The following is a 27,893-nucleotide window of genomic DNA, read 5'->3' on the forward strand; positions in this document are numbered from 1 at the left end:
TTCTAAGGTTTCCAGGACCTTAGGAGAGGTCTCTCAAGGTGTCAGGAAAAGGCAACCAGCAACTTCCAATCCAGGGCCAGTTGCCAGTTGGGCATTTTCAGGAAAAGGCCTCTTGTAGCTTGCCATATCTCTGTAGCCACAAAGGTGGTCAGCCAACTGAACCTTCGAGTCCACTTCATTGTCCTGGGTAAAGAGGGAGCAAGTCCAGTCCTTCAGGGGTCCCCTTAGGTCACAGACAGCAGGTTCTGTCCTCTTCTGATCTTCCACAGGTATAGAAAGTGTTCTACGGAGGGTCCCTAGGGATGCCACATTTATGCTGTGTACCAGCTGCTGGTAGGGACTCTTGGGCACTCCCTAATCAACTGGGTAAACGGGCACCCTTAAAAACACTTTTACAGAAGTTCCCATTTGCCTTACTGCAAACAATTTGTGGAGACTTAACAGGTTCTGGGTTAATTTTCTTCCCACTGGATTTGGTGCCAGCCTGACTAGGAGAACAAAGGCTGGGGCTTTCTAATGGTCAAGCCAAGAGAAGTTGATGAAGTTCCTGGGCCAACCCTAACTAGCCTTCCTACCATGGGAAGAAATCGTCTCCCCACTCCCAGGGTACAGTCTCTGTTCTGGCAGCAATTTTCACACCTAATTCAGGTCAAGCACAGGCTACGCAGCTGCTGACTGTAAATTAGCCTCCAGCAGCTAATAAGAGGTAGTAACTCTCTCAATGGTACATTTCCAATATATTTAATAAAAATCCGACTTCACAATTAGATTGTTTTTTTATTGAATATTAAATTGGTCTGACTGTAGCTGATAAAGGTCAATCGATTAAAGTATAGAATATATACTTTGACTTTTCCTATGTACAAGTTACAGAACCTTATACTATGACCTTATAGTAAGCTTAAATATGCAAATCAGATTTGTGTAAGACAATTGTGGCACGATTTAGGGATCAGAGGACATACATTGGGTACTCGATGACAGTGTCCCCCTGTTATGAGTTAAAAGATTACCAGCAGAAGAGTTCCCCCCCCCAAAAAAAATGAAAAATTGGGGGCGGGTCTCCTGAAAGGGGTCACTTTTCAACAAACCTTTCCAGAATCTGCAAGGAAAGGGCAGGGCTAAATATGGAACTGTAACCATCCTGATTTGGAGGGGGGGGGGGGCTTGGTTTTGGGTCAGCGGAATATTAGGATTGGAGTTTTTTTCCCCTCTGAAGCAGAAGTCCTAATAGGATGCTCTATGGGGTCTGGTATGATTGCTGATCAAATAGATTGTCGTATTATATCCAGTGCAATTACAAAGGGAAGGAGGTCAAGACACGCAGCAGAGAAGGACTCTCTATGATCGAACATTTTCATTTTGGTATCCAGGCTAATCAGCTCATTAGTCTCTAGAAGTTTGAGGATTGCAAATTTGTGCAACAGAGGGTGGAGGTAGAGGACCTTGGTCTGGCGTGCTGGAGATGATTTTGTGTTTCAAGAAGTCTAGCAGGTCTCGATAGTGATGATGCACCTGGTTTGCTCTTTAGAGCATCTTGTTTGGACAGCTCATGATGTACGAGTAAGAGCTTTCTATTTACCACTGCCTCAGAAATGTGTTATGCACAATAGGCCTGTCTTACGCAAACTGCCCTAAAGTAGCCTTTCCAATGTACTTGGCAATGGTTTTTGTCCTCTTGAGAACTTAAATGGCACCACTAGCTTCAAAGAGTAGCATACTTGAATTCAGCAAATTCCACGTAACAACTTACTGAGGTATTTAATGTCTTGTTTGGGGTTTTTTAGATTTACCGGCAGCAACAATATTTAGGGCAATAAAAAATTTGTGGTGGCAGTTCAACAGTAAAATGGGAGGTTGGGGGGGGGGGGGGGAACGGGGGGGTTTGAGAGTCCGATTACAGGGTTTAGACAAGTGGACTCAGATACTTCAACAGGCTGTCAAGACCCAGTGTCTTGCACTATTCCTGGTCACCAAGGCCTGAGGGAATTTATCAACCATCAGGAGAAAGTCCATCTCGGATGGAGTCAAGCTTGCACCTTTTGGCCCCAGGTAACTGGTCTATCTGAGGAAAAGCCTCATACATTATGCCCGGGCCATAGGCAAGGTATCAAAGATCCTCTTTCCTTGCTTGGTGCGTAGTTCCAGCACTAGCCCACTGGGATCTTCAAAGCCAACCTGTGCAGCAATTTCCCCCCTTTGTCCCCAAATTCATAGATGCCATGCTGTGAGGCAAGCTAGATCACTTGTGGAGTCTAGTGTTTGTGGCCTCAGGGCCACAAAGTTGCCTCCAACTAACAGAGAAAGCAGTCTGCCCATGTGGATCCAGTCTCTTTAGTATCAGGAGACCAACTTCGATGTCTGAAACCTCTCCTTCAGCATGGTCCTCAGGACTGGAATGCCATAGCCTTCCTTCATTTCACTTCCTTAAGGGCCTCCCATAACATCCCTGCTGACAAGAGTATCAATGTTTAATTTGAACTAGGGCTTAGTTTCTAACCGGAGGAGCAGGGGGGGGGGGGGGGGGGGGGGGGGCGCGGCTAAAAAAAAAAAAAAAAAAAAAAAAAAAAAAACACCTGTGAACCACCCAATGGTTAGCCTCAAAGTGTGGGACAATGCCTGCTTCTGTCTCATGGGACCTTCCACTGCTGCAGGATTAGATAGGTCTCTACGGAATATGTGGGCATGTCAGGGTGATTCTATGTGCAAGATGAATCCCTTGCTGAGATTATTTGGAAGCCACAACCATGACTTGTATTGCTGGGCTGCACGGGTCATATTTTGTCAGTGTTGCTAACGTTCAGGCAGGCATTCATTCAGCACAATGCAAATACAACACACAAATAGCAGTCTCATTGAGAAAATATTTAACGTGCTGCTGTATCTGTATCTTCTCTGCAAACTAAATGCTGGATTCCTAAGAAGACAGTGGCTGCTCTGAAGAAGAAAAAAAAAAAAAACTTCGATCAGTGTCCAAATGAATAGCACAAAACTGAGTTAGGGATGCAGAGGTCATTGATGTGAGGATTTGGAGAAAAGTCTATCACTGGGAAACCTTTCTGAGCTTTCTATGATGGGCTACATTTATCTGCAAATCACTCAGACACCAGTAGTTAAAATATTTCTACGACTTCGGTGTGGTGTTACCATGGTCATATATTTCGAGTATCTAAAGCGGATTACACCTTTTCAAAACGATCTTGTACTGGTAGTAGTCTTTTCCAGCTAAAACACAATATCCAGTCTACTCCTCGAGCTCCAGGCAAAGAACATCTCATCAGCTTTACAAGCACTGAGCTTAAAATGTTTAGCCTGATTGAATGAGATCAACGTACTCCGTATCAAACATCTGCCTCAAACTGACCTCATTTTCTTGCAACAGAAGTGTCAAATCTACCAACCTATAAGGAACCTAATTTTGAAAGAGTTAACTAATAGTCATCCCTTGGTTCAAACTATGACTGATGGGCAGAACTGCTTTATATGTTCAGATAGTCAGATTTTGGGATATACTACTCTCACAAGAAACAGATCACCTTATGGTCCAGGCACCAAAACCTATTGATTTACCCACTCGGGTTTAAATCTCGGCACCAATTTGTGTTGCATATGTTCTAGATTTGATTTGCTTACTCCCTTCGTACCACAATAAAAAAAACTCTTCGAATTGGTCAAAGATTGGCCTATTGAAATGTGGTTAATATTAGGCACATCACTGTTTGGGTGACTCAGCAATATGGCACGCTTGATTTATGATCCTCTAAGCTCGTTTTGGACCATTCAAACCACCCAAGGACAGCACTTTCTATCCACCTAAATGCTCTGTATGACATTATTACAGTGGCACACGCTTAGCACCATAGGAACTGGCGCAGATCACCAACTTTTCCTACATAAGCCACATTACAAATCACATGCTCTAACAACCATGCATGCAAGATCTGGTTCGCACCTGAATGGAAAAAGCAAATGGGCATGCGAGTACCAGCTGGTACATCGGACATGGCCTCTAGTTCTACAGAGCCACACCAATGGCAGCAATGCACTACACAGATGTCAGTACATTAACTCTTCCACATCGATCACAGAAAGTTTACAACTGCACTTCAAGTACTAACCAGTATCAGCTCAAGATTTCAGCATGAAGAAAAAAATGCAAAATCAAATACAATCAAGTACAAATGTCTAACTCTGGCAAATGGAAAAATCACAATTTTTAACAGTGTACCTGCTCTAAACATCCGAGCTCAAAAAGACAAAATCAGTTCCTCATTTATAGTTTGTAGGAAGGCAGCAATACGTATTTTATTATTTTAAAAAAATGTCACCTAGGTTGATAGAACTATAAGGACTGTCTGGAGGCTAAGTACAGCTGAATAACTTTATGAAATTGATTGTTTTCATGAGGATATTGGCACTGGCCAAATACAGTAGGCAACTCACCACTTGGCATTCGGAGAGATGACCAAACATCCTGTGAGCCCCAGTCAGGTGTGAGGGGAGGACAGTTAATAACTGGGTATGCAGTGTTCCCCGACATCACTGGTCCTAGGCCATTGCTTCTACCTGCTACTGCCACAAAGACTGTAGGAATTCCATCACCTGCGAGCAAACAAAAAGTAATCATTGTCAAGCTTATTTGGAAATATTCAAGAGTTTTGTGATTTATGCCCTAATGAAGGCTATTGAGGGATGTATGTGTTCTGCTGTTAAAACTGAACTAGAAAGAGACCGGCATCGTGGGCACCCTTCAAAATATTACATCAAGCTAATCATCATCGTAAAAAAATATCTACATACATTCCTCTCCCCCGCCCCCGCCCCCGCACTAACACTCTGGTTTGTATACATCACCATCCATAACCTGTGTCGCCCCTACTGGATTTGGTCATCTGCCCAATCTATATTTACCTAAACTGTCCCTGGTATTTACGTTTCTTCACATTTCCCTATATTCATCTCAACCATATATGACCAGATCATTAATCAATGCTTTTATTACCAAATTTGAGGTACTGAAGGACTACTGGCGTTTGAGACTAAAGACCTGTTTAAAGCAATTTCTGAGCAAGACATGAGCAATTTTTAACAAGGGAGAGAAGATGGCACACACCAAGTGTAAACGTTTGGCTGCTGAAGTTAGAAAAAAGTGACAAAAGCTAAACTAGAAGTGAAACCATGACTGGCTGATTCTGGCACCAGCGATCGAAACCTCATGATGAGTAAATGTTACTATATGGATGTGGTAGATTTCCATGCGGCCAAGGACAATATCTGGCAGAAATACAGACACCCGTACCCCTGCTGTTTAAGGTACAATAAATCCACTTTATTGGCTGTAAGCACCCAGAAGCCATAGAAAACCCTTGTGTCTGATAACCCCAATGCTTAGAACACCCAGAGGCAAAATTATCTAGCAAATGTCAAGTTGTCTGGCTTGGACCAATAGATTCCTTAGCTCATGCAGAATTAGAAAATATATCCTCTACTCTGCATATAGTCCAGAGTTTGCAAATTTATAAACAAAACCAAACCTAACATTTTCACCTGGAATATTAGCTTTGACTAGTAACACTGCCAATCAGTGAAGAGGATGCTCCAACTACAAAGAATCCATTTCATGAGGATGAGTACTATTTACATTGAAGCATTTCCCCTCACAAAGAACAGACCCTTAAAGGGTATGTTCCCTAAAATTGACTTGTGTTCTATTGTCGCAGACATGTGACCTCTAACCTTTAGACTATGAACTGCACCTTCTAGGTTACTGGCCGTTTTGCATAATGCCATATGTAAGGAAATGCCTCCTTGGCATGGTTGCCCCCTGACTTTTTGCCTTTGCTGATGCTATGTTTACAATTGAAAGTGTGCTGAGGCCTGCTAACCAGGCCCCAGCACCAGTGTTCTTTCCCTAACCTGTACTTTGGTATCCACAATTGGCAGACCCTGGCATCCAGATAAGTCCCTTGTAACTGGTACTTCTAGTACCAAGGGCCCTGATGCCAAGGAAGGTCTCTAAGGGCTGCAGCATGTCTTATGCCACCCTGGAGACCTCTCACTCAGCACAGACACACTGCTTGCCAGCTTGTGTGTGCTAGTGAGGACAAAACGAGTAAGTCGACATGGCACTCCCCTCAGGGTGCCATGCCAGCCTCTCACTGCCTATGCAGTATAGGTAAGACACCCCTCTAGCAGGCCTTACAGCCCTAAGGCAGGGTGCACTATACCATAGGTGAGGGTACCAGTGCATGAGCAGGGTACCCCTACAGTGTCTAAACAAAACCTTAGACATTGTAAGTGCAGGGTAGCCATAAGAGTATATGGTCTGGGAGTTTGTCAAACACGAACTCCACAGCACCATAATGGCTACACTGAAAACTGGGAAGTTTGGTATCAAACTTCTCAGCACAATAAATGCACACTGATGCCAGTGTACATTTTATTGCAAAATACACCCCAGAGGGCACCTTAGAGGTGCCCCCTGAAACTTAACCGACTGTCTATGTAGGCTGACTAGTTCCAGCAGCCTGCCACACCAGAGACATGTTGCTGGCCCCATGGGGAGAGTGCCTTTGTCACTCTGAGGCCAGTAACAAAGCCTGCACTGGGTGGAGATGCTAACACCTCCCCCAGGCAGGAGCTGTGACACCTGGCGGTGAGCCTCAAAGGCTCACCCCTTTGTCACAGCCCAGCAGGGCACTCCAGCTTAGTGGAGTTGCCCGCCCCCTCCGGCCACGGCCCCCACTTTTGGCGGCAAGGCTGGAGGGAACAAAGAAAGCAACAAGGAGGAGTCACTGGCCAGTCAGGACAGCCCCTAAGGTGTCCTGAGCTGAGGTGACTGACTTTTAGAAATCCTCCATCTTGCAGATGGAGGATTCCCCCAATAGGGTTAGGATTGTGACCCCCTCCCCTTGGGAGGAGGCACAAAGAGGGTGTACCCACCCTCAGGGCTAGTAGCCATTGGCTACTAACCCCCCAGACCTAAACACGCCCTTAAATTTAGTATTTAAGGGCTACCCTGAACCCTAGAAAATTAGATTCCTGCAACTACAAGAAGAAGGACTGCCTAGCTGAAAAACCCCTGCAGAGGAAGACCAGAAGACGACAACTGCCTTGGCTCCAGAAACTCACCGGCCTGTCTCCTGCCTTCCAAAGATCCTGCTCCAGCGACGCTTTCCAAAGGGACCAGCGACCTCGACATCCTGAGGACTGCCCCTGCTTCGAAAAGACTAGAAACTCCCGAGGACAGCGGACCTGCTCCAAGAAGGGCTGCAACTTTGTTTCCAGCAGCCTTGAAAGAACCCTGCAAGCTCCCCGCAAGAAGCGTGAGACTTGCAACACTGCACCCGGCGACCACGACTCGGCTGGTGGAGAACCAACACCTCAGGGAGGACCCCCGGACTACTCTACGACTGTGAGTACCAAAACCTGTCCCCCCTGAGCCCCCCACAGCGCCGCCTGCAGAGGGAATCCCGAGGCTTCCCCTGACCGCGACTCTCTGAAACCTAAGTCCCGACGCCTGGAAAAGACCCTGCACCCGCAGCCCCCAGGACCTGAAGGACTGAACTTTCACTGGAGAAGTGACCCCCAGGAGTCCCTCTCCCTTGCCCAAGTGGAGGTTTCCCCGAGGAAGCCCCCCCTTGCCTGCCTGCAGCGCTGAAGAGATCCGTTGATCTCTCATAGACTAACATTGCAAACCCGACGCTTGTTTCTACACTGCACCCGGCCGCCCCCGCGCTGCTGAGGGTGAAATTTCTGTGTGGGCTTGTGTCCCCCCCGGTGCCCTACAAAACCCCCCTGGTCTGCCCTCCGAAGACGCGGGTACTTACCTGCAAGCAGACCGGAACCGGGGCACCCCCTTCTCTCCATTCTAGCCTATGCGTTTTGGGCACCACTTTGAACTCTGCACCTGACCGGCCCTGAGCTGCTGGTGTGGTGACTTTGGGGTTGCTCTGAACCCCCAACGGTGGGCTACCTTGGACCAAGAACTGAACCCTGTAAGTGTCTTACTTACCTGGTAAAACTAACAAAAACTTACCTCCCCCAGGAACTGTGAAAATTGCACTAAGTGTCCACTTTTAAGGTAGCTATTTGTCAATAACTTGAAAAGTATACATGCAATTGAAATGATTCAAAGTTCCTAATGTACTTACCTGCAATACCTTTCAAACAAGATATTACATGTTAAACTTGAACCTGTGGTTCTTAAAATAAACTAAGAAAAGATATTTTTCTATAACAAAACCTATTGGCTGGATTGGTCTCTGAGTGTGTGTACCTCATTTATTGTCTATGTATGTACAACAAATGCTTAACACTACTCCTTGGATAAGCCTACTGCTCGACCACACTACCACAAAATAGAGCATTAGTATTATCTCTTTTTACCACTATTTTACCTCTAAGGGGAACCCTTGGACTCTGTGCATGCTATTCCTTACTTTGAAATAGCACATACAGAGCCAACTTCCTACACCATATATATAATTGTCAAACTTATGATTTATTATTAGCATACGTGAACAACAGTTGGCTATGGTATATCTAACTAGCATTGTGTGAGGATTTGTTTCTAACACAATACTACTTACATTTCACCAGGTTAAGAAACAAGTGAGTCCTATATACAACCCTTAATTGTTCACCTGTTGCTTAAAGGCCACAGGAAAGTCTTCTCGTGTGCAGGATTTACTACATAACGGGCACCATCCTCTGCCTTGGGGAAAAGGAGGACTGACACTCCAGGTGAACAAAGATTACCCAAGACACTGGGCATCGTACCCAGACACATCTCTCAACAGTAAGAAAGAACACGGATTAACATACATGAACTGGTGGCCGACACGACAACTGGAGTCTGACTAACGAAATTCTGCCACAGAATTTGCCTCACGGCATGGCACTATGAACAGAAGATATTAAAGATGCAGACTGATTCAGAGTCTGACAGATGAGTTACCGGGTATCGAGCCACGGGATATTAGGTTTGTGACAGTAACCAGTCAGCCAACCTCTGAAAGAAGGAGCCAAGCTTTGAAAAGCATGTGCTGTCTGCATTCCTCACCGAAACAAGTGTCAGATGAGCACTACTGAACAGAATATTGTCATTTGACTGCTAGAGCATGGCTACTTGAAAATAACACTCCATTGGACCTAAACGCCAAAACTTCTACTAGTTAAACATTTTATCGATATTCAATTTGAACGGAGTACGAAATAAGGGATCTTAGTAAGTCATCATGAACCTTCTATGCAAATCCCACAGTATTCCGACTTAAATCCATTTATTACGTATACCCTACTGTGACAAGGGGTCAAACCCATAAAATGAAGCAATCAACTCATTGCGTCAGATTAAACTGAAGTGCAGTGTCCTATTCAATTTTAAGAAATCAACCCTCTTGTTAGATGCTTTCTCTAGCTACTGCTATGTGGTGATAGGACATGGAGAGAATACATACAACCCAAAATAAAACTTTGTTTCTTCATTTTGAATAGCTTCCTTATGCACACTACTGCCAATATTTTCACAATATTGGCTTCAGTGTTGCTACATATATTCTACTATAAATTTGCATATAGTAAATGCCTAGACATAATCCAGACGTCTCGCGTATGAGCTACCTCGAGGAGTGGGGCTGAGGGAATGAAAATGTCACTTACCCAGTGTACATCTGTTCGTGGCATCAGTCGCTGTAGATTCGCATGTTTTGCATAGCTCGCCATCTGGTGTTGGGCCTGAGTGTTACAAGTTGTTTTTCTTCAAAGAAGTCTTTCGAGTCACGGGACCGAGTGACTCCTCCTTTTGTCTCCATTGCGCATGGGCGTCGACTCCATCTTCGATTGTTTTTCCCCGCAGAGGGTGAGGTAGGAGTTGAATTGTAGTAATAGTGCCCATGCAATGGAGTGACTAAGTATGTACCTATTTAAGGTTGAGATGATACATATACAAATAGTTGAAGGTAACTTCCAAACTGCTACAGGCTCCCGGGGAGGCGGGTGGGCACATGCGAATCTACAGCGACTGATGCCACGAACAGATGTACACTGGGTAAGTGACATTTTCAGTTCGATGGCATCTGTCGCTGTAGATACGCATGTTTTGCATAGACTAGTAAGCAGTTATCTCCCCAAAAGCGGTGGCTCAGCCTGTAGGAGTGGAAGTAGTTTGAAATAATGTTCTTAATACGGCTTGACCTACTGTGGCTTGTTGTGCGGATAACACGTCTACACAATAGTGCTTGGTGAATGCGTGAGGCGTAGACCATGTGGCTGCCTTACATATTTCTTGCATTGGGATGTTTCCTAGAAAGGCCATGGTAGCACCTTTCTTTCTGGTTGAGTGTGCCCTTGGTGTAATGGGCAGCTGTCGTTTAGCTTTAAGGTAGCAGATTTGGATGCATTTAACTATCCATCTGGCTATACCTTGTTTTGATATTGGGTTTCCTGCATGAGGTTTTTGAAATGCAATAAATAGTTGTTTAGTCTTTCTGATGTTCTTTGTTCTGTCAATGTAATATATTAATGCTCTTTTGACATCTAATATATGTAGTGCCCTTTCAGCTACGGTATCTGGCTGTGGAAAGAACACTGGAAGTTCCACTGTTTGATTTAGATGGAACGGTGAAATAACCTTTGGCAAAAATTTAGGATTAGTCCTTAGGACGACCTTATTCTTGTGTAGTTGTATAAAAGGTTCTTGTATTGTAAACGCCTGAATCTCGCTTATTCTTCTTGGGGAAGTAATGGCGATGAGAAATGCAACCTTCCAGGTTAGGAACTGTATTTCGCAGGAGTGCATGGGTTCAAAAGGTGGACCCATAAGTCTAGTTAGGACAACATTTAGGTTCCATGAAGGAACAGGTGGTGTTCTTGGTGGTATAATTCTCCTAAGGCCCTCCATGAATGCTTTAATGACTGGTATCTTATATAGGGAAGTTGAATAGGTAGTCTGCAGGTATGCAGATATTGCTGCAAGGTGTATTTTAATGGAAGAGAAAGCCAGGTTAGATTTTTGTAAGTGAAACAAGTAACCCACTACATGTTCTGGAGTTGTGTGTAATGGTTGTATTTGATTAATATGGCAGTAGCAAACAAACCTCTTCCATTTACTTGCATAGCAGTGCCTGGTGGATGGCCTGGCTTGCTTTATGACTTCCATACATTCTTGGGTAAGTTGTAAGTGCCCGAATTCTAGGATTTCAGGAGCCAGATTGCTAGATTCAGCGATGCTGGATCTGGGTGTCTGATCTTTTGGTTGTGTTGGGTCAACAGATCTGGCCTGTTGGGCAATTTGATGTAGGGTACTACTGATAGGTCTAGCAGCGTTGTGTACCAGGGTTGCCTTGCCCAAGTTGGTGCTATTAATATGAGTTTGAGTTTGTTTTGACTGAGTTTGTTTACCAGGTAAGGAGGGAGAGGAGGAAAAGCGTAAGCAAATATCCCTGACCAGTTCATCCATAGGGCATTGCCTTGGGACTGTTTGTGTGGGTATCTGGATGCGAAGTTTTGGCATTTTGCGTTCTCCTTCGTCGCAAACAAGTCTATTTGAGGTGTTCCCCAGAGTTTGAAATAGGTGTTCAGAATTTGGGGGTGAATTTCCCATTCGTGGACCTGTTGGTGATCTCGAGAGAGATTGTCTGCGAGTTGATTTTGGATCCCTGGTATAAATTGTGCTATTAGGCGAATTTGGTTGTGAATTGCCCAACGCCAAATTTTTTGTGCTAGCAAGCTTAACTGCGTGGAGTGCGTCCCCCCTTGCTTGTTTAGATAATACATTGTTGTCATGTTGTCTGTCTTGACGAGAATGTATTTGTGAACTATTATTGGTTGGAAAGCTTTTAATGCTTGAAAAACTGCTAGAAGTTCTAGGTGATTTATATGCAGTTTTGTTTGATGTACGTTCCATTGTCCTTGTATGCTGTGTTGATCGAGGTGTGCTCCCCACCCTGTCATGGAAGCATCTGTTATTACGTATTGTGGCACTGGGTCTTGGAAAGGCCGCCCTTTGTTTAAATTTATGTTGTTCCACCACAGAAGCGAGAGGTAAGTTTGGCGGTCTATTAACACCAGATCTAGAAGATGACCCTGTGCTTGAGACCACTGTGATGCTAGGCACTGTTGTAAGGGCCTCATGTGCAGTCTTGCATTTGGGACAATGGCTATGCATGAAGACATCATGCCTAGGAGTTGTAATATCATCTTTGCTTGTATCTTTTGTGTTGGATACATGCGTTGTATGATGGTGTTGAAATTTTGAATTCTTTGGGGACTTGGAGTGGCTACTCCTTTTGTTGTGTCTATTATGGCTCCTAGGTATTGTTGTACCTTGCACGGCAGAATGTTGGATTTCGTGAAGTTGACGGTGAACCCTAGTTTGAAGAGGGTTTGTATGATCTGATTTGTGTGATTTGAGCACTCTATTAACGAATGGGCCTTGATTAGCCAGTCGTCTAGATATGGGAACACATGTATTTGCTGCCTTCTGATGTGTGCAGCGACTACTGCTAGACATTTGGTAAAGACTCTTGGTGCGGTTGTTAATCCGAAAGGCAGTACCTTGAATTGGTAATTTATTCCTTTGAATACAAACCTTAGGTATTTCCTGTGCGATGGGTGTATTGGTATATGGAAATACGCGTCCTTGAGGTCTAAAGTTGTCATGTAGTCGTGTAGTTTTAGCAATGGTAATACTTCTTGTAGTGTGACCATGTGAAAGTGGTCTGATTTGATGAATGTGTTCACTATTCTGAGGTCTAGGATTGGTCTCAGCGTTTTGTCCTTCTTTGGTATCAGAAAGTACAGTGAGTAAACTCCTGTGTTTATTTGTGTGTTTGGCACTAATTCGATTGCATTCTTTTGCAATAGTGCCTGCACTTCTATCTCCAGGAGATTGGAATGATGTTTTGTCAAATTTTGTGCTTTTGGTGGTATGTTTGGAGGGAATTGTAGAAATTCTATGCAATAACCATGTTGGATAATTGCTAGAACCCAAGTGTCTGTAGTGATTTCCTCCCATGCTTTGTAATAATGACTTATTCTTCCCCCCACTGGTGTTGTGTGGAGGGGGTGAGTGACATGTGAGTCACTGCTTAGTAGTAGGGGTTTTGGGGCTTTGAAATTTTCCTCTATTCCTAGGGAATTGCCCTCCTCTATATTGTCCCCGAAAACCTCCTCTTTACTGTCCCTGGTAACTGGACGGTGTTGCCTGTGAGGTGCTGGCTTGTGTGCTCTGACCCCGAAACCCCCCTCGAAAGGGTGTTTTACGGAATGTGCTGTAATTCCCTCTGCTCTGCAGGGAGTAGAGTGCGCCCATGGCTTTAGCAGTGTCCGTGTCTTTTTTGAGTTTCTCAATCGCTGTGTCCACTTCTGGACCGAACAGTTCTTTTTCGTTAAGGCATATTGAGAACTGCTTGCTGAATCTCTGGTTTAAATCCAGACGTTCGGAGCCATGCATGCCTTCTGATAGTTACAGATGTATTAATTGTCCGTGCAGCTGTATCTGCAGCGTCCATGGAGGAGCGGATTTGGTTGTTGGAAATGGTCTGTCCCTCCTCAACCACTTGTTTTGCCCTATTTTGTAGGTCCTTGGGCAGATGGTCAATGAGATGTTGCATCTCATCCCAATGGGCTCTGTCATAGCGCGCAAGTAGTGCCTGGGAGTTAGCGATGCGCCACTGGTTTGCAGCTTGTGCTGCGACTCTTACCAGCTGCATCGAACTTGCGGCTTTCTTTATCTGGGGGTGGTGCATCTCCAGATGTGTGGGAGTTGGCCCTTTTCCTAGCTGCTCCTACAACGACAGAGTCTGGTGGCAGCTGTGTAGTGATGAAAGCCGGGTCTGTAGGAGGCACCTTATACTTTTTTTCCACTCTTGGTGTCATTGCCCTACTTTTGACCGGCTCGTTAAAGATTTCTTTTGCGTGCCGGAGCATACCAGGGAGCATAGGCAGGCTTTGGTAGGAGCTGTGGGTAGAGGAGAGCGTGTTGAATAAAAAGTCATCCTCGACCTGTTCTGGAGTGGAGGCTTACATTGTGAAATTGTGCTGCTCTAGCCACCACTTGAGAATACGCAGTGCTGTCCTCTGGTGGAGATGGCTTCGTAGGGTATGCCTCCGGACTGTTATCTGACACTGGGGCGTCGTATAAGTCCCATGCGTCTTGATCTTGGTCACCCTGGCTCATGGTGGTGTGAGCTGGGGAATGTGATGGAGTTTGTGCTGGTGAGACGTTAATCACAGGTGGAGGAGAGGGTGGTGGGGTAACTTTTTTCACCACTTTTGTTTGTGGTGTTTGTTCAGTTTGGAACTCCAATCTTCTCTTTCTTCTAATAGGGGGAAGGGTGCTTATTTTTCCTATCCCCTGCTGTATGAAAATACGCTTTTGCGTATGGTCTACATCAGTTGAGTGTAGCTCTTCCTCAAACCTATGCTTTTGCATTTGGGAGGTTAGCGAGTGCTCTTCTGTTTAAGAGCCTGAAACTGGGTCGGTTGCAGTTTGTTTTGGCACCGAAACCCTGTCTGCATCTTTTTTCGGCTCCGAGGTGACTTTTTTCTTTTTCGGGGCCGAAACCTCTCGGCGTCGATCTTCTTCGGTGCCGCTGTCTCGGCGTCGAGCCGTGTCTACACCGGTATCTCGGTGTCGATGCTTGTCTCCAGCACTTTCTCGGTCCCGAGAAGGCTGCGTGCTGGTGTCTCGACCGGAGTCGGACGATCTCGGCACTGTTTGGGCCTTTTTCGGTGCCGACGGTCGGTCACCGAATTTATGGGTCGAGCCATGGCCTGGTGGCAGTGGCGTCCCCTGGGCCTTGTAAATCTTCTTCTGAGTGGTTTTCGACGTCTTACTCACGGTTTGTGTATCGTCGAATCCTTCGGAGTCCGATTCTTGGATCGAAAAGGTTCCCTCCTCTTCTTGTTCCTCGAACTCCCGGTGAGCTGTCGGCGCGGACGCCATCTGAAGTCTTCTGGCTCGACGGTCTCGGAGTGTTTTTCGGGACCGGAACGCACGACAGGCCTCGCAGGTGTCTTCACTGTGCTCAGGTGACAGGCACAGGTTGCAGACCAAGTGTTGGTCTGTATAGGGGTATTTATTGTGGCATTTGGGACAGAAACGGAACGGGTCCGTTCCATCGGCGTTCTTCTGCACGCGGTCGGGCCGACCAGGACCAGACGGGGGATAGAAAAAATTACCCCAAAGGGCACCGGAGCTCTTCGATCTTAGACGCGGTGTTGAATCTAACTACGCCGATCCCAAACGCAACAATACCGACGAAAATCTTCCGAAATTAGCTATCTTTCCGTTCCGAAACTCGGAGCGACAGGAACAAGTCCGAACCCGATGGCGGAAAAAAAAAAAATCGAAGATGGAGTCGACGCCCATGCGCAATGGAGACAAAAGGAGGAGTCACTCGGTCCCGTGACTCGAAAGACTTCTTCGAAGAAAAACAACTTGTAACACTCCGGCCCAACACCAGATGGCGAGCTATGCAAAACATGCGTATCTACAGCGACAGATGCCATCGAACATTCACTTATACTCTGTCAGTCTCTGGCACGAATTTTGTCTAGCCAAGTATGGACTCTTCTTCGGTTACATATGAGGAAATGGTTAATGGTACATGTAAAGAAATGGCTCCCTGTTGCAGTTACCCCCCACTTTTTGCCTGATACTGATGCTGACTTGACTGAGAAGTGTGCTGGGACCCTGCTAACCAGGCCCCAGCACCAGTGTTCTTTCACCTAAAATGTACCATTGCTTCCCCAATTGGCACAACCCTGGCACCTAGGTAAGTCCCTTGTAACTGGTACCCCTGGTACTAAGAGCCCTGATGCCAGGGAAGGTCTCTAAGGGCTGCAGCATGTCTTATGCCACCCTAGGGACCCCTCACTCAGCACAGACACACTGCTTGCCAGCTTGTGTGCTGGTGGGGAGAAAATGACAAAGTCGACATGGCACTCCCCTCAGGGTGCCATGCCAACCTCACACTGCTTGTGGCATAGGTAAAGTCACCCCTCTAGCAGGCCTTACAGCCCTAAGGCAGGGTGCACTATACCACACTAAAACCTTAGACATTGTAAGTGCAGGGTAGCCATAAGAGTATATGGTCTGGGAGTCTGTCAAAAACTAACTCCACAGCTCCATAATGGCTACACTGAATACTGGGAAGTTTAGTATCAAACTTCTCAGAATAATAAACCCACACTGATGCCAGTGTTGGATTTATTAATAAATGCACAGAGTGCATCTTAGAGATGCCCCCTGTATTTTACCCAATTGTTCAGTGCAGGACTGACTGGTCTGTGCCAGCCTGCTGCTGAGAGACGAGTTTCTGACCCCATGTGGTGAGAGCCTTTGTGCTCTGAGGACAGAAACAAAAGCCTGCTCTGGGTGGAGGTGCTTCACACCTCCCCCCTGCAGGAACTGTAACACCTAGCAGTGAGCCTCAAAGGCTCAGGCTTCGTGTTACAATGCCCCAGGGCATTCCAGCTAGTGGAGATGCCCGCCCCCTGGACACAGCCCCCACTTTTGGCAGCAAGTCCAGGAGAGATAATGAGAAAAACAAGGAGGAGTCACTGGCCAGTCAGGACAGCCCGAGGCAACCTGAGCTGAGGTGACTGACTTTTAGAAATCCTCCATCTTGCAGATAGAGGATTCCCCCAATAGGGATAGGAATGTGACCTCCTCCCCTTTGGAGGAGGCACAAAGAGGGTGTAGCCACCCTCAGGGCTAGTAGCCATTGGCTACTGCCCTCCCAGACCAAAACACACCCCTAAATTCTGTATTTAGGGGCTCCCCAGAACCTAGGAACTCAGATTCCTGCAACCTAAGAAAAAGAGGACTGCTAAGTTGAAAAACCCTGCAGAGAAGACGGAGACACCAAATGCTTTGGCCCCAGCTCTACCGGCCTGTCTCCCCACTTCTAAAGACACTGCTCCAGCGACGCTTTTCCCAGGGACCAGCGACCTCTGAATCCTCAGAGGACTGCCCTGCTCTAGAAGGACCAAGAACTCCCGAGGACAGCGGCTCTGTTCACCAAAGACTGCAACTTTGAAACAAAGCAGCAACTTTGAAATAACTTGCGTTTCCCGCCGGAAGCGTGAGACTTGCTACTCTGCACCCGACGCCCCCGGCTCGACTTGTGGAGAACAAACTTCAGGGAGGACTCCCCGGCGACTGCGAGTAGCCAGAGTTGACCCCCCCCCCCCCCCCCCGAGCCCCCACAGAGACACCTGCAGAGGGAATCCCGAGGCTCCCCCTGACCGCGACTGCCTGCTCCTCAGATCCCGACGCCTGGTATAGACTCTGCACCCACAGCCCCCAGGACCGGAAGGATCCGAACTCCAGTGCAGGAGTGACCCCCAGGAGGCCCTCTCCCTTGCCCAGGTGGTGGCTACCCAGAGGAGCCCCCCCCCCCCCGCATCGCTGAAGAGACCCCTTGGTCTCCCATTGATTTCTATTGTGAACCCAACGCTTGTTTGCACACTGCACCCGGCCGCCCCCGTGCTGCTGAGGGTGTACTTTCTGTGTGGACTTGTGCCCCCCCCCCCCCCAGTGCCCTACAAAACCCCTGTGGTCTGCCCTCAGAAGACGCGGGTACTTACCTGCTGGCAGACTGGAACCGGGGCACCCCCTTCTCCATTGAAGCCTATGCGTTTTGGGCACCACTTTGAGCTCTGCACCTGACCGGCCCTGAGCTGCTGGTGTGGTAACTTTGGGGTTGCTCTGAACCCCCAACGGTGGGCTACCTTGGACCCAAACTTGAACCCCGTAGGTGGTTTACTTATCTGCAAAAACTAACAAACACTTACCTCCCCCAGGAACTGTTGAAAATTGCACTGTGTCCAGTTTTAAAATAGCTATATGTGATTTATGTGAAAACTGTATATGCTATTTTGCTAATTCAAAGTTCCTAAAGTACCTACCTGCAATACCTTTCATTGGCAGTATTACATGTAAATCTTGAACCTGTGGTTCTTAAAATAAACTAAGAAAATATATTTTTCTATACAAAAACCTATTGGCCTGGAATTGTCTGAGTGTGTGCCTCATTTATTGCTTGTGTATGTACAACAAATGCTTAACACTACTCCTTTGATAAGCCTACTGCTCGACCACACTACCACAAAATAGAGCATTAGAATAATCTCTTTTTGCCACTATCTTACCTCTAAGGGGAACCCTTGGACTCTGTGCATACTATTCCTTACTTTGAAATAGTGCATACAGAGCCAACTTCCTACAGTACACTTGTCTATTTCCTTCTCTCTACACGGTAGAACGTAGGTGTAATCTTCTATGCCTGGGGCAAAGAGATCTGCTGGGTGTGAATTTTCTGTGCACAGTATGGTCTCTTTAGCCATCTATACTGGCTAGCTGGCTTCTACGTTGCAATCCTTCACTTCGGACAATGAAAGAATTCAGGCTCTACCCACTCAAAGCCCAGTCATGTTTTTTTGTGATACAAAGGTTTGGGATACATCCACATTTTGTTCTAAATGAAGCTTCAGCATGCAATATTGTTCAACCAATTCTTTGAATTGCAGTAATTTACGGATAGGCCCATAATCATGTAGGCATTAGTGTACACAATAGAGTCCAGTCTTGTGGTTGGGTCTACTCATTTACATTTCAGATAGGAAATATTTTTAAAGCCCTTCTCCCAAGGTAAAGTGACCATTTGATTGTTATTCTAAAGCACAAATCCAAGGATCATCTCATGCCAGTAAAGAAAACGTTGCTCATATAGATGGTTTAAGCATTTCAAGCACAGGTATCCTACCTAGATTCACATGCAACATGCCCAACATTTACTACCTAGAGATGATGTACCAAAATAAAACCAAACAAACTTCAGGCTTAGATTAAACGCATGTCTACTATATTTTGTTAAACCTCCACACCTACATTCATAGGAATCCTGTTTTTCCCGCTTATACCTATCTGCAGTGATCTATTTACAAGGATATAAAATCTGAGAATACTTCCAGGAGAGAAAGGTTTCCTTTAAGTTACATATATTCACACTCCAACACACCTTAAGGAAAGGTGGCAAAGATCCCAATATTCCTTCTCTACACCCAAGAGGATAAAATGGCCTGGTTCAGGGTGTGGTAACCCTTAAAATGAACTCTACCTTCATATTCAGCTTTGATCCTCAGCGTTTCATCCGGACCCTTGTGCGCAGACGTTACTCTCAACTCGCATGGAATCCCATAGTTGGCACATGACTTCTTGATCTTCTCACAGTGCATAAGATCAGAAATGGACCCCATCAACACAACGACTCGACATAGGCTCTTTGACTCAAGAAGCAGCTTTAGAAAAATAAAGACAATATTTGAATGGGTTTCAGAAAAATAAACATGAGTCAGCTACATTAAAATGTCAGTGTTATGTTACACCCCATCATTTGATGGGGAAGAGAGAACCTGGGCATTGTGAGATCAACCAGTGGCTTAAGCAGGCTGACCCACTGTTATAGTGGGTGGTGTGGGGGGGGGGGGGGGGGGAAGCAAAATGTGAATGACCGAACAATGGATTAAGTGAGGTGGCAGAAAGCCCTCTTAAGTGTGTATGTATGTATGTATTATTTTAATAAAAATTAAAAGGTCTTGGGTAATGCCAGACCTAAAAGAACAAATAAAAAGATTATATAGAAGTGGTATTGGAGCCTACCTCGACCCAAAGACCCATGTAGAGGGGCGCTAAATGGATTCCTTGGTACTGAAAAGAATCTTAAAAATAAAATGTATTTTTATTATGAGATATGCAAATCCTTTGCTGGATTCAAGGATTCTAAAGAGTCCCTGGGTTATCAGGACACATGAATCAAGCAGAGGGCTTTTGTGAACTCAACACCACGTTCCCCAAGACAAAATAAATACAATATTTTATTTAGTGCAGTTACGCTTCGCCAACTGCAGCTCATCACTTTCGGGCATGTGCAGCGGGTGTTTGGGCAAAAGGGCACGGTCAAAAGGTACCATGACCATATATTTATAACATCTAATCATCATAAGGTGTCCTACGTTTTCCATTGCTAGGTGCCAGTCTAGCTGAAAGGTTTCACTCAATATTAAGTTTTGTCAGATTTTGTAGCATTTTCCCCTCAATACATGGCAATTCCCCTCAGACGCCCTCATGCAGCCTCGCGACACAATTATGGTATTTTGCTTGGCAATGAAGTGATAGACCAAGTGTTGCGTTAAAGGGTAGTTGTGGTTTTTAGGCATGAATAGCAATAAGGACTAGTTGGAAGGACTTGTAGGTTTCTGTGAAGGGCATCCAAGTGATATTAAGGGTTTTTAAGGTTCAGGGAAGGATAGTGTTAAGGAGTAATATTGTTTTTCGGTTCAGGGAAAGGTAGCATTAGCAGTTGGTATGGGACTTTTAGGGTTCAGAAAGAGTAGCTGTAAACCATGGGTACTCACAAACATTTACCCACTGCACAATATTATGGTATATGGTATGACTGAAGGCCGAACTGATGCGAGCAGGGTGCAGGTCAAGGAAGCTGTAAGGTGAATGCAGGGAAAGATAAGCATGCACATGGTGTGGAAAGTGAGTCATGGATTTATTTAGAATCAAATCATATCCTTCCTATGCCTTTGTCCCCTTAATTGCCAATGTGTCAAGGAGGTGAAGCCACAGAAGGTTCCGGCTCACCTGGAGGGGCTCTTGGATTCTCACACCCAAAACAAACAGCCTTCATGTGGATTCTGTGCCATCCACGCTATAACCTCATGCACCAGAAATCACAGAGAAAGCATTAACTTTTAATGTTCAGCATGAGACGGAAAGAGAAACCTATCTAATGGTCGTATTGCACAATGTGGAACAAAAAACTGGGGATCTTTCAGGGTTATCTGCTTGACCAAAGTGGTAGGTAATTGTTTTTTTAATTTCATTGTGCCTCCTTATTCTTCATGATCACATATGAGAGCACCTTCAAATATAAGTTCAGGATGTGCGTGGTACAAAGCCTTCTCTTGTGTTTGATTTACTAAAGTATAATGTTGCAAACATAATAACCTAAGCCACCCACAGGGTGCCCATGACAAATAACCTGCCTCACTAACAGCACTATTGCCAGAGTGAGGAGAAGCGCAAATGTTTCCAAGTACATGTTTGAAAATGTTCATGTCTAATAAATGCCTCTCAATGCAGTGATATAATCTAGTGTACTAAGACGAAACTCTTCTGCATGTTCATGAAATACAGTAATCTGAATTTTCAGAACTTGCATATTTTTTACACATTTGTTGCCCAGTGTTAAAAAATTAACGCATTTCTTAAGATATGTGGTACAAGGCACTTTAGTGAATGTATAAATAAAGGTTTGCCCATTTAACAGCAGTGCTGTGCTGCTGTTCACCAGGAGCTGCATGTGAAGATCAGGAGGGCCGTAAGTGGCCCCAGGGCAGTACTTGGAGTATCCCTACCTTAAATGGTGGTAAGGGGTTTTAAGGTTCATGAAAGGGTAGTTTCGGGGTAGCAAGGAATTTGTAGGATTCTGCCAACGGTAGAGTTAAGGAATAGTAAGGTGTTCTTCGGATTTGGGTGGGGCAATTGAAAATTACAGTAATTAACTTAATATATTAAATATGCACCTTGAAGTAAATTAAATATTAGTAATGCATTTTTTTTAAAATTAAATAAAATTATAACAAACGTGGAGCAGAGGAGCTTTAAAAAAAAAAAAAAAAAAAAAAAAAAAAAAAAAAAAAAAAGTGTTCTCCGGTCCATAAATCTTCCAACTTGAAAGTAGAAATAAACAATTCTCTCAAGAAGTGCCATGTTAAAGTATCTCTGAAATTGATGGAAAGGCAAGGGAGAGGTGCCTGTGATGGTAACGCAGCAACATATTCTTCTTCACTGCCCTCCTCCCTTCTGTGCTGCAAACACTCTCCTAGACTTTTGGATAGCTACGGTCAATAGACCATCACTGGAGTGGCACGATTCTGAGCTAAAGCTCTTATTTCGAGCGGTTTTCAATAGAGAGACTGGATAAAGAGATTTGGCTCAGGCAACTTGATAAATTAGTCAGTCAAAATGTTTATTTCAGAAAACAAGTTGCATAAAACATGCCTCGTTAAAAACCACACATTAAATACAAGATAAACTGGCAGAACCTCAAACGCACAAGAGATAAAATCAGGTTTAAACAAACCGTTACTAAAAAGGGCAAGCAAAATAAAGGTAATTTCCCATATTTAATCTTGTCCTTTTTGGAAACCTTATATATATATATATATATATATATATATATATATATATATATATATATATATATATATATATATATATTTTTTTTTTAAAAATGCAGTTAGTAGACAGCATTTGCAAATACGAGAAGGCCTCACCCGAGTAAAATTCATGGCAAAAAAAAGAAAAAAAAAAAAAAAGAGGTAAAATGACTAATCAGTATAAAACTCGCTGAAAATATATCACAACTGCAGGGGTCAAGATCTTTAACAAAGGCCCGACCTTTGGGACAGCGAAATGGTGTACCAGACCAAGACTAAATCGGTTTAAAAGATATCAATGAAAACTATTTCTTATACAAAAATTAAGTAGGGTTCAATGTGCAAAGTTGTTTTAAGAATATCACGAACAAACTGTCAAGACTCGCTGTTAGACTTGGCCCAGGAGGCCAGAGAATAACAGCTGCACCCAGAGAGGGCTACGGGGCAGACAAGGCGCAGGCCGGAACACAGATGGGGCCCCAGTGAAACCTGTGGGCCAAGAGGCAGACTGAGTTTTTTGGGGGGGTTGGGGGGGGGGGAGGTAATACGCCTTGGGGGCACCAGGAAGCGCGCACACACACACACACACACACCTTCAGCCTCTGAGGTCCCAGGAGGGTTGGGACTGCTGCCTTCCCTCATTGGCCGACTTCATGTCAGCCAATGAGGGAAGGCAGCAGTCCCAGCCTCGCCACAGTGGGATGGGGTCAGTGAGACTGCTGACCCCACACCACTCTGTGACTAAGTGTCACTGATTGACAATTGCTCTGGGCGCTTCAGGGCTTAAACCTGAAGCGCCCAGGTCAAAGTCAATGGGTGACATTTTACTCGTCACCCAGAGGAGGGCCTCGAGGCACCTTTGCTGAGCCGAGGAGGTCACACCCATAGGAGCTGTGACATCCTCAGCCCAGCAAGACACTCCTGTTCAGCGAAAATCACGCATGTCTACCCCTGGCTGCCTAACCTGAACATGAAGAGTGTGTCAGGCTGACCTTTGGTCACCCTGCCAGATACTCTTCATGAGGGGCAAAGGAGGGGGGGGGGGGGGGGGGTAAATGTGTCCCAACGCCCTAAGGGACGGGGCGCACCTGAGAACAATATCCACATAGTGGTATTGCCAGAGGCCATAGCATTGATCCGTTTGTGGAGGACTTAATTACAAATAAGCTGCAGCTGAAGAGACTTTCAAAATTCTTTTCAGTGGAAAGAATGCACAAGGCCCCGATTCCCCGGCCACCCGAGGGTCCCTCCAAGAAAGATCATAGCCCATATGTTCAATTATAGAGATCGAGATGCAATATTGCAAGCAGCTCGTACACATGAAGAGCTTCGCACTGAGAATGTAACAGTGCACATCTTCCCAGACTTCAATCTACAAGTGCAGAAACAATGGAAATGCTTTGACGAGGTCAAACGTGCCCTGCACAACAGTTGAAATACATGATGCTGTTCCCTGCAAAATTAAAGGTGATAACTGAGGGAAAGACATGGTTATTTAGCAAACTGGAAGAAGTGTGGGACTGGCTTGAGGGCTGGAGTGTGCAAGGGAAGAAACAAGAGCCCTGCAGTCCCACTGGATGTGCAGAGAGGTCGAGGCAGCCGCTGGATGTCGGGCGAGAGAAGCCACTTAAGAAGTATGAACACTGCAACAGAATCATGGGACTGGAAAGGACTTCGGGAATGACACATGGAAGGGTTTGACGACTGTCGAGGCCCGACTGTTGGCATGAATGAGAACTCCCGATGGACAGTAAGGTTGGGGGGAGGGGGGGGCAGCACGGCATGATGGATTCGAAACGCCCACATGTTCGTATTGTTGGGGTAACAGGCTCTCTGCGAAATGGGGAGGTGGGTGGTTGACAACTCACAAAGCAGGGCAGCAGAGTGGGGGAAGTTAGTGGGAAATTTGAACTGTCCTTTGTTAAATGTTACAGTTTGAGATGTTGATGATGGCTCAGGTAAAGTATGGGATAACGAGGTGATGCATGGCATGGCGCAGCATCAGACCCAGGCCCTTTTCCAAGGGAGCAAGGGTGCTATCAACATAGCACATCCAGTAGGACCACACAGCTTATATGGCAGCAACACGTAGCTTACATATAAGGTCCTGGAATGTAAATGGTCTGGGAAATAAGATAAAATGTATGTTAGGAAACATTCCCCAGACTTGGTGCTGCTCCAGGAGATATCTCTGAGGCCCCATATGCAAGGACCTGGATAGATTTGGGTACAAATTATTTGTGAATGCAGGATACACAAGTGACTACGGAAGAGTGGGGCTATTGGTTAAGAAATCTACCCCCTTTGTGACTCTAGGCATGTGGCACAACATCCTTGGGAGGTATGTATTACTGTCAGGCATGTGGGGAGAGTTATGAACGTGGGGTCGTTATATGGTCTCCCTCCTCCCCTTCCTGCACTTGCAGTTATTCCTCATGCTGAATGAGACCCTACTGGGTATGCCCTGGGACTGGTGCACATTTGGTGGGCACACAACACATGCCCGAGGATACACCTACTTCTCACCCCACACAATAGCTACTCTCACAGACTACACCTGCTTACGAGCCACGGGATCTTCATAAATTCCAGGATACTAGTATCCAATCCCGGGAGTCTCATACCAGTCGCAGTGACATTGAAGAGCACTGTGCGGGCTACGTCCCTGCCCTCTAGAATAAGCACATGGCATCTTAAAGACCCAGACATTAGGGAGGCACTAAAGACTGGGCGGACCTTTACTTTAAGGAAAACATGGGTTCTGTGACCTCTGCAAGCATTGTATGGGAAGCATTCAAAACTGTTATAAGTTGACAGGCGCAGGCTCTAAGAGAGGAAAATGAAAATCGATTTTACAGTGTCAAGAGTTGGAGCGAGAAATACTACTGTTGGAGAGAAGAGCGCAGTTGGACCGAGACAGTATGCTCGGACACCTCCTGCACCTAAAGCAGAGGGAACTAAGGGACTTGATAGAGGGAGAGGCCCCCAGCCATGCACTGGCAGTACAGCGGCACCTATACAATGTTGGCAACAAAGCCAACAAACTACTGGCATGGGTACTAAGGAGAGACCGTGAGGTCATGAATGCTAGAAATGGAGGACGAAGAGGGGACACTCTGGCAAGACAGTCCATCCATAGCCAACATATTTGCTAAACACTATAAGGGACTATCTATCAGCCACCCACAAGGGGAGAGACTGAAGGCACAGAGTGATATCCGGTTAAACGAACTGGGGGAAGAATCTCAGGAGGGAGATAACACAGGCAATGTAGGCGCCAATGGACTGCCCATAGAAATGTACAAAGCCATGGCTTCCATGGTAGCCTAGCATTTAAGGGCCATGTTTCAATCAGCGTTGTGGGATGGGATCCTACCGGAGGACAAACGTATGGCTACCATAGTGGTAATACATAAGAGGAGGAAACCACAAACCAGATGCAACTCGTTTAGACCAATCTCCCTCCTGAACGCGGAAACCAAGATTTTGGCAAAGGTGTTGGCACATTGGCTTCAGGCAGTAATAGCGTCCCTGATTCACCCTGACCAATCGGGCTTTATGCCTAGGAGGGGAACTCGATTCAACCTTAGGAGACTCTACGGGGTGCCATATATGACAAGCGCCCCTCGTTCTGAAGCAGCAGTCCTCATGGTGCTCAATGCCACAATGGCCTCAGACAGTTTTGAATGGCCATATCTCATTGCCACACTCAGAAAAATGTGATTCGGACTTAAGTTTAGCAGCTGGATACGCCTGCTCTACCGGTCACCACTGGCATGACTGAGGGTGAACGGCACAGTCTGAGTAGTCACCTTGCACAGGGGAACGCAACAGGGCTGACCCCTCTCACCCATGATACTCGCCCTGGCAATAGAGCCCCTGGCGGCCTGGATCCACCAAGACCCACTGGTGTGGGGTTTCTCGGGGTGTGGAGGTTCAGAGGAGTGCATTTCGCTCTATGCTGACAACATCTTGCTGTATCTTACAAGGTCCGCCCGATCAGTTGATAAGGTGTTGCACATCTTCAAATATTTGGTGCCTATTCTGGTTATCGCATAAATTGGTCCAAATCACTACTTTTCCCACTAACAGAGGGTTTGCTGCACTTACCATGGCCTATAGAGATCTATGATGCAGAATAGCTTCAAATACCTAGGGGTGTATATTACAGGGAACCCCCAGAAATTTCTGGACACGAATCTCGTCCCACAGATGGAGCGGCTTAAATCTGATGCCTCACGTAGGAGATCCTTACCGCTATCATGTATGGGCAAAGCAGCCTTATTCAAAACGGTGTCCCTCCCCACTATACGCCCTCCAAAATACACCCTACCGGATCCTGCAAGCTATGTTCCGGCAAGTAGACCATGAGCTTGAACTTCTCCTATGGGATGGGGGAAACCCACGCATTGTAGTTTACTCAAAGGGAAGTTTTTTTTTGGGGGGGGGGGGGGGGGGGGAGGACAGCACTCCCGGATATCGGCAAGTACTACTGGGCCTTACATTTGAAAGTAATAAATGAATGGGTGTTTGCGGACAGGGATGAGCCCGCCTATCGGGTTGATAGATCTCAACTGGGCAAGAGGGACTATTTTACAGTGATATATAGGCGCAACGCTGAATGAATACTCCTGGTTAACACGTGGACAGTGGTGAGGGCTTGGTGGAAGGCCACGGGTGCCCTGGGGTCAAGAGGCATCTTAACAGATCAGACCCCACTTTGGGATAGTGACCTACAAGAGGAGGGTAGGCTGAGGGGCTTCAGTAAGTGGGAACTACTAGGCATCGAGAGATTGTGCGACATTTGGAGAGACCGGTCATATATCCCCTTCGCAACCCTGGAAGAGGAATACAACATGAAAAAAATGGAACACTATAAGTACGTAGCGTTGGGCCATGCCTTGAAATGCCACATCAGGGAAGGGGAGCAATTGGCAGTCACCACTCCCCTGGAAGACAGGCTCCTCACAGAGCATATGCCAGAAAAAAACATCTCACTAATATACAGGAAACTTCTTAACAATGCACCAGACACATTAGGTTCCCTCAGAACAGCATTGGTCAGGGATCTGGGTGAATTAACGGAGGAGGACTGGCAGGAGGCACCGCACAGCCCAAAGGAAATAGCTTTCCGAGCCAGAATCAGGTTAGTACAGCTGAAGTTACTTCACAGGACATACCTCTCCAGAACGCTTCTTCACAAAATCCACAAGGTTGACACACCTAAGTGCCTCCAAGGATGTGGACAGCCGGGCACTTTTTTCATATCCTACGGGCATGCCCGGTAGTCCAGATCTTCTGGGCAGAGGTCACAGCACAGGTCACCCAGACATTGGGAATTCAGCACCAGATAACTGAAAAATGTATCCTACTGCATATAATGGAAGATTAGCAAATACCCATATATGCTAAGACATGGGCGATGTTGGCATGTGGAGTGCAAGATGTTGGCATGTGGAGTGCAAAAAGCAAAATGTAGCAAGACTATGTGGCCGCCCAGCCCATAGTGCAGCAGCGAGAGTCTGGCCTGGACTGGTGTTAAGGGTGGAGAAGGTTGTATACCAGAGCCTGGGCTGCCTAAGGAATGGGAAAGAATAGGTTGGTGGTGAGAAACAGAACACTAGGGACAGCCACAGATTACCCGATATGAG

General features: G+C 45.9%; 1 protein-coding gene across 1 annotated transcript in view; it reads right to left on the reverse strand.

Moving 5' to 3' along the window:
- PAICS (phosphoribosylaminoimidazole carboxylase and phosphoribosylaminoimidazolesuccinocarboxamide synthase) overlaps positions 1 to 27,893 on the reverse strand; it is a 408,935-nt gene that overhangs the window by 11,832 nt on the left and 369,210 nt on the right. Inside the window, exons 19-20 of the mRNA XM_069205847.1 lie at positions 19,131 to 19,311; positions 4,444 to 4,602 (exon numbers count right to left, since the gene is read on the reverse strand). Coding sequence (XP_069061948.1) covers positions 4,444 to 4,602; positions 19,131 to 19,311 — 340 coding nt within the window. The remainder of the gene's footprint in view (positions 1 to 4,443; positions 4,603 to 19,130; positions 19,312 to 27,893) is intronic.

The sequence above is a fragment of the Pleurodeles waltl genome, chromosome 1_2, assembly GCF_031143425.1.
Source record: "Pleurodeles waltl isolate 20211129_DDA chromosome 1_2, aPleWal1.hap1.20221129, whole genome shotgun sequence".
In the NCBI taxonomy this organism is placed as follows: domain Eukaryota; kingdom Metazoa; phylum Chordata; class Amphibia; order Caudata; family Salamandridae; genus Pleurodeles; species Pleurodeles waltl.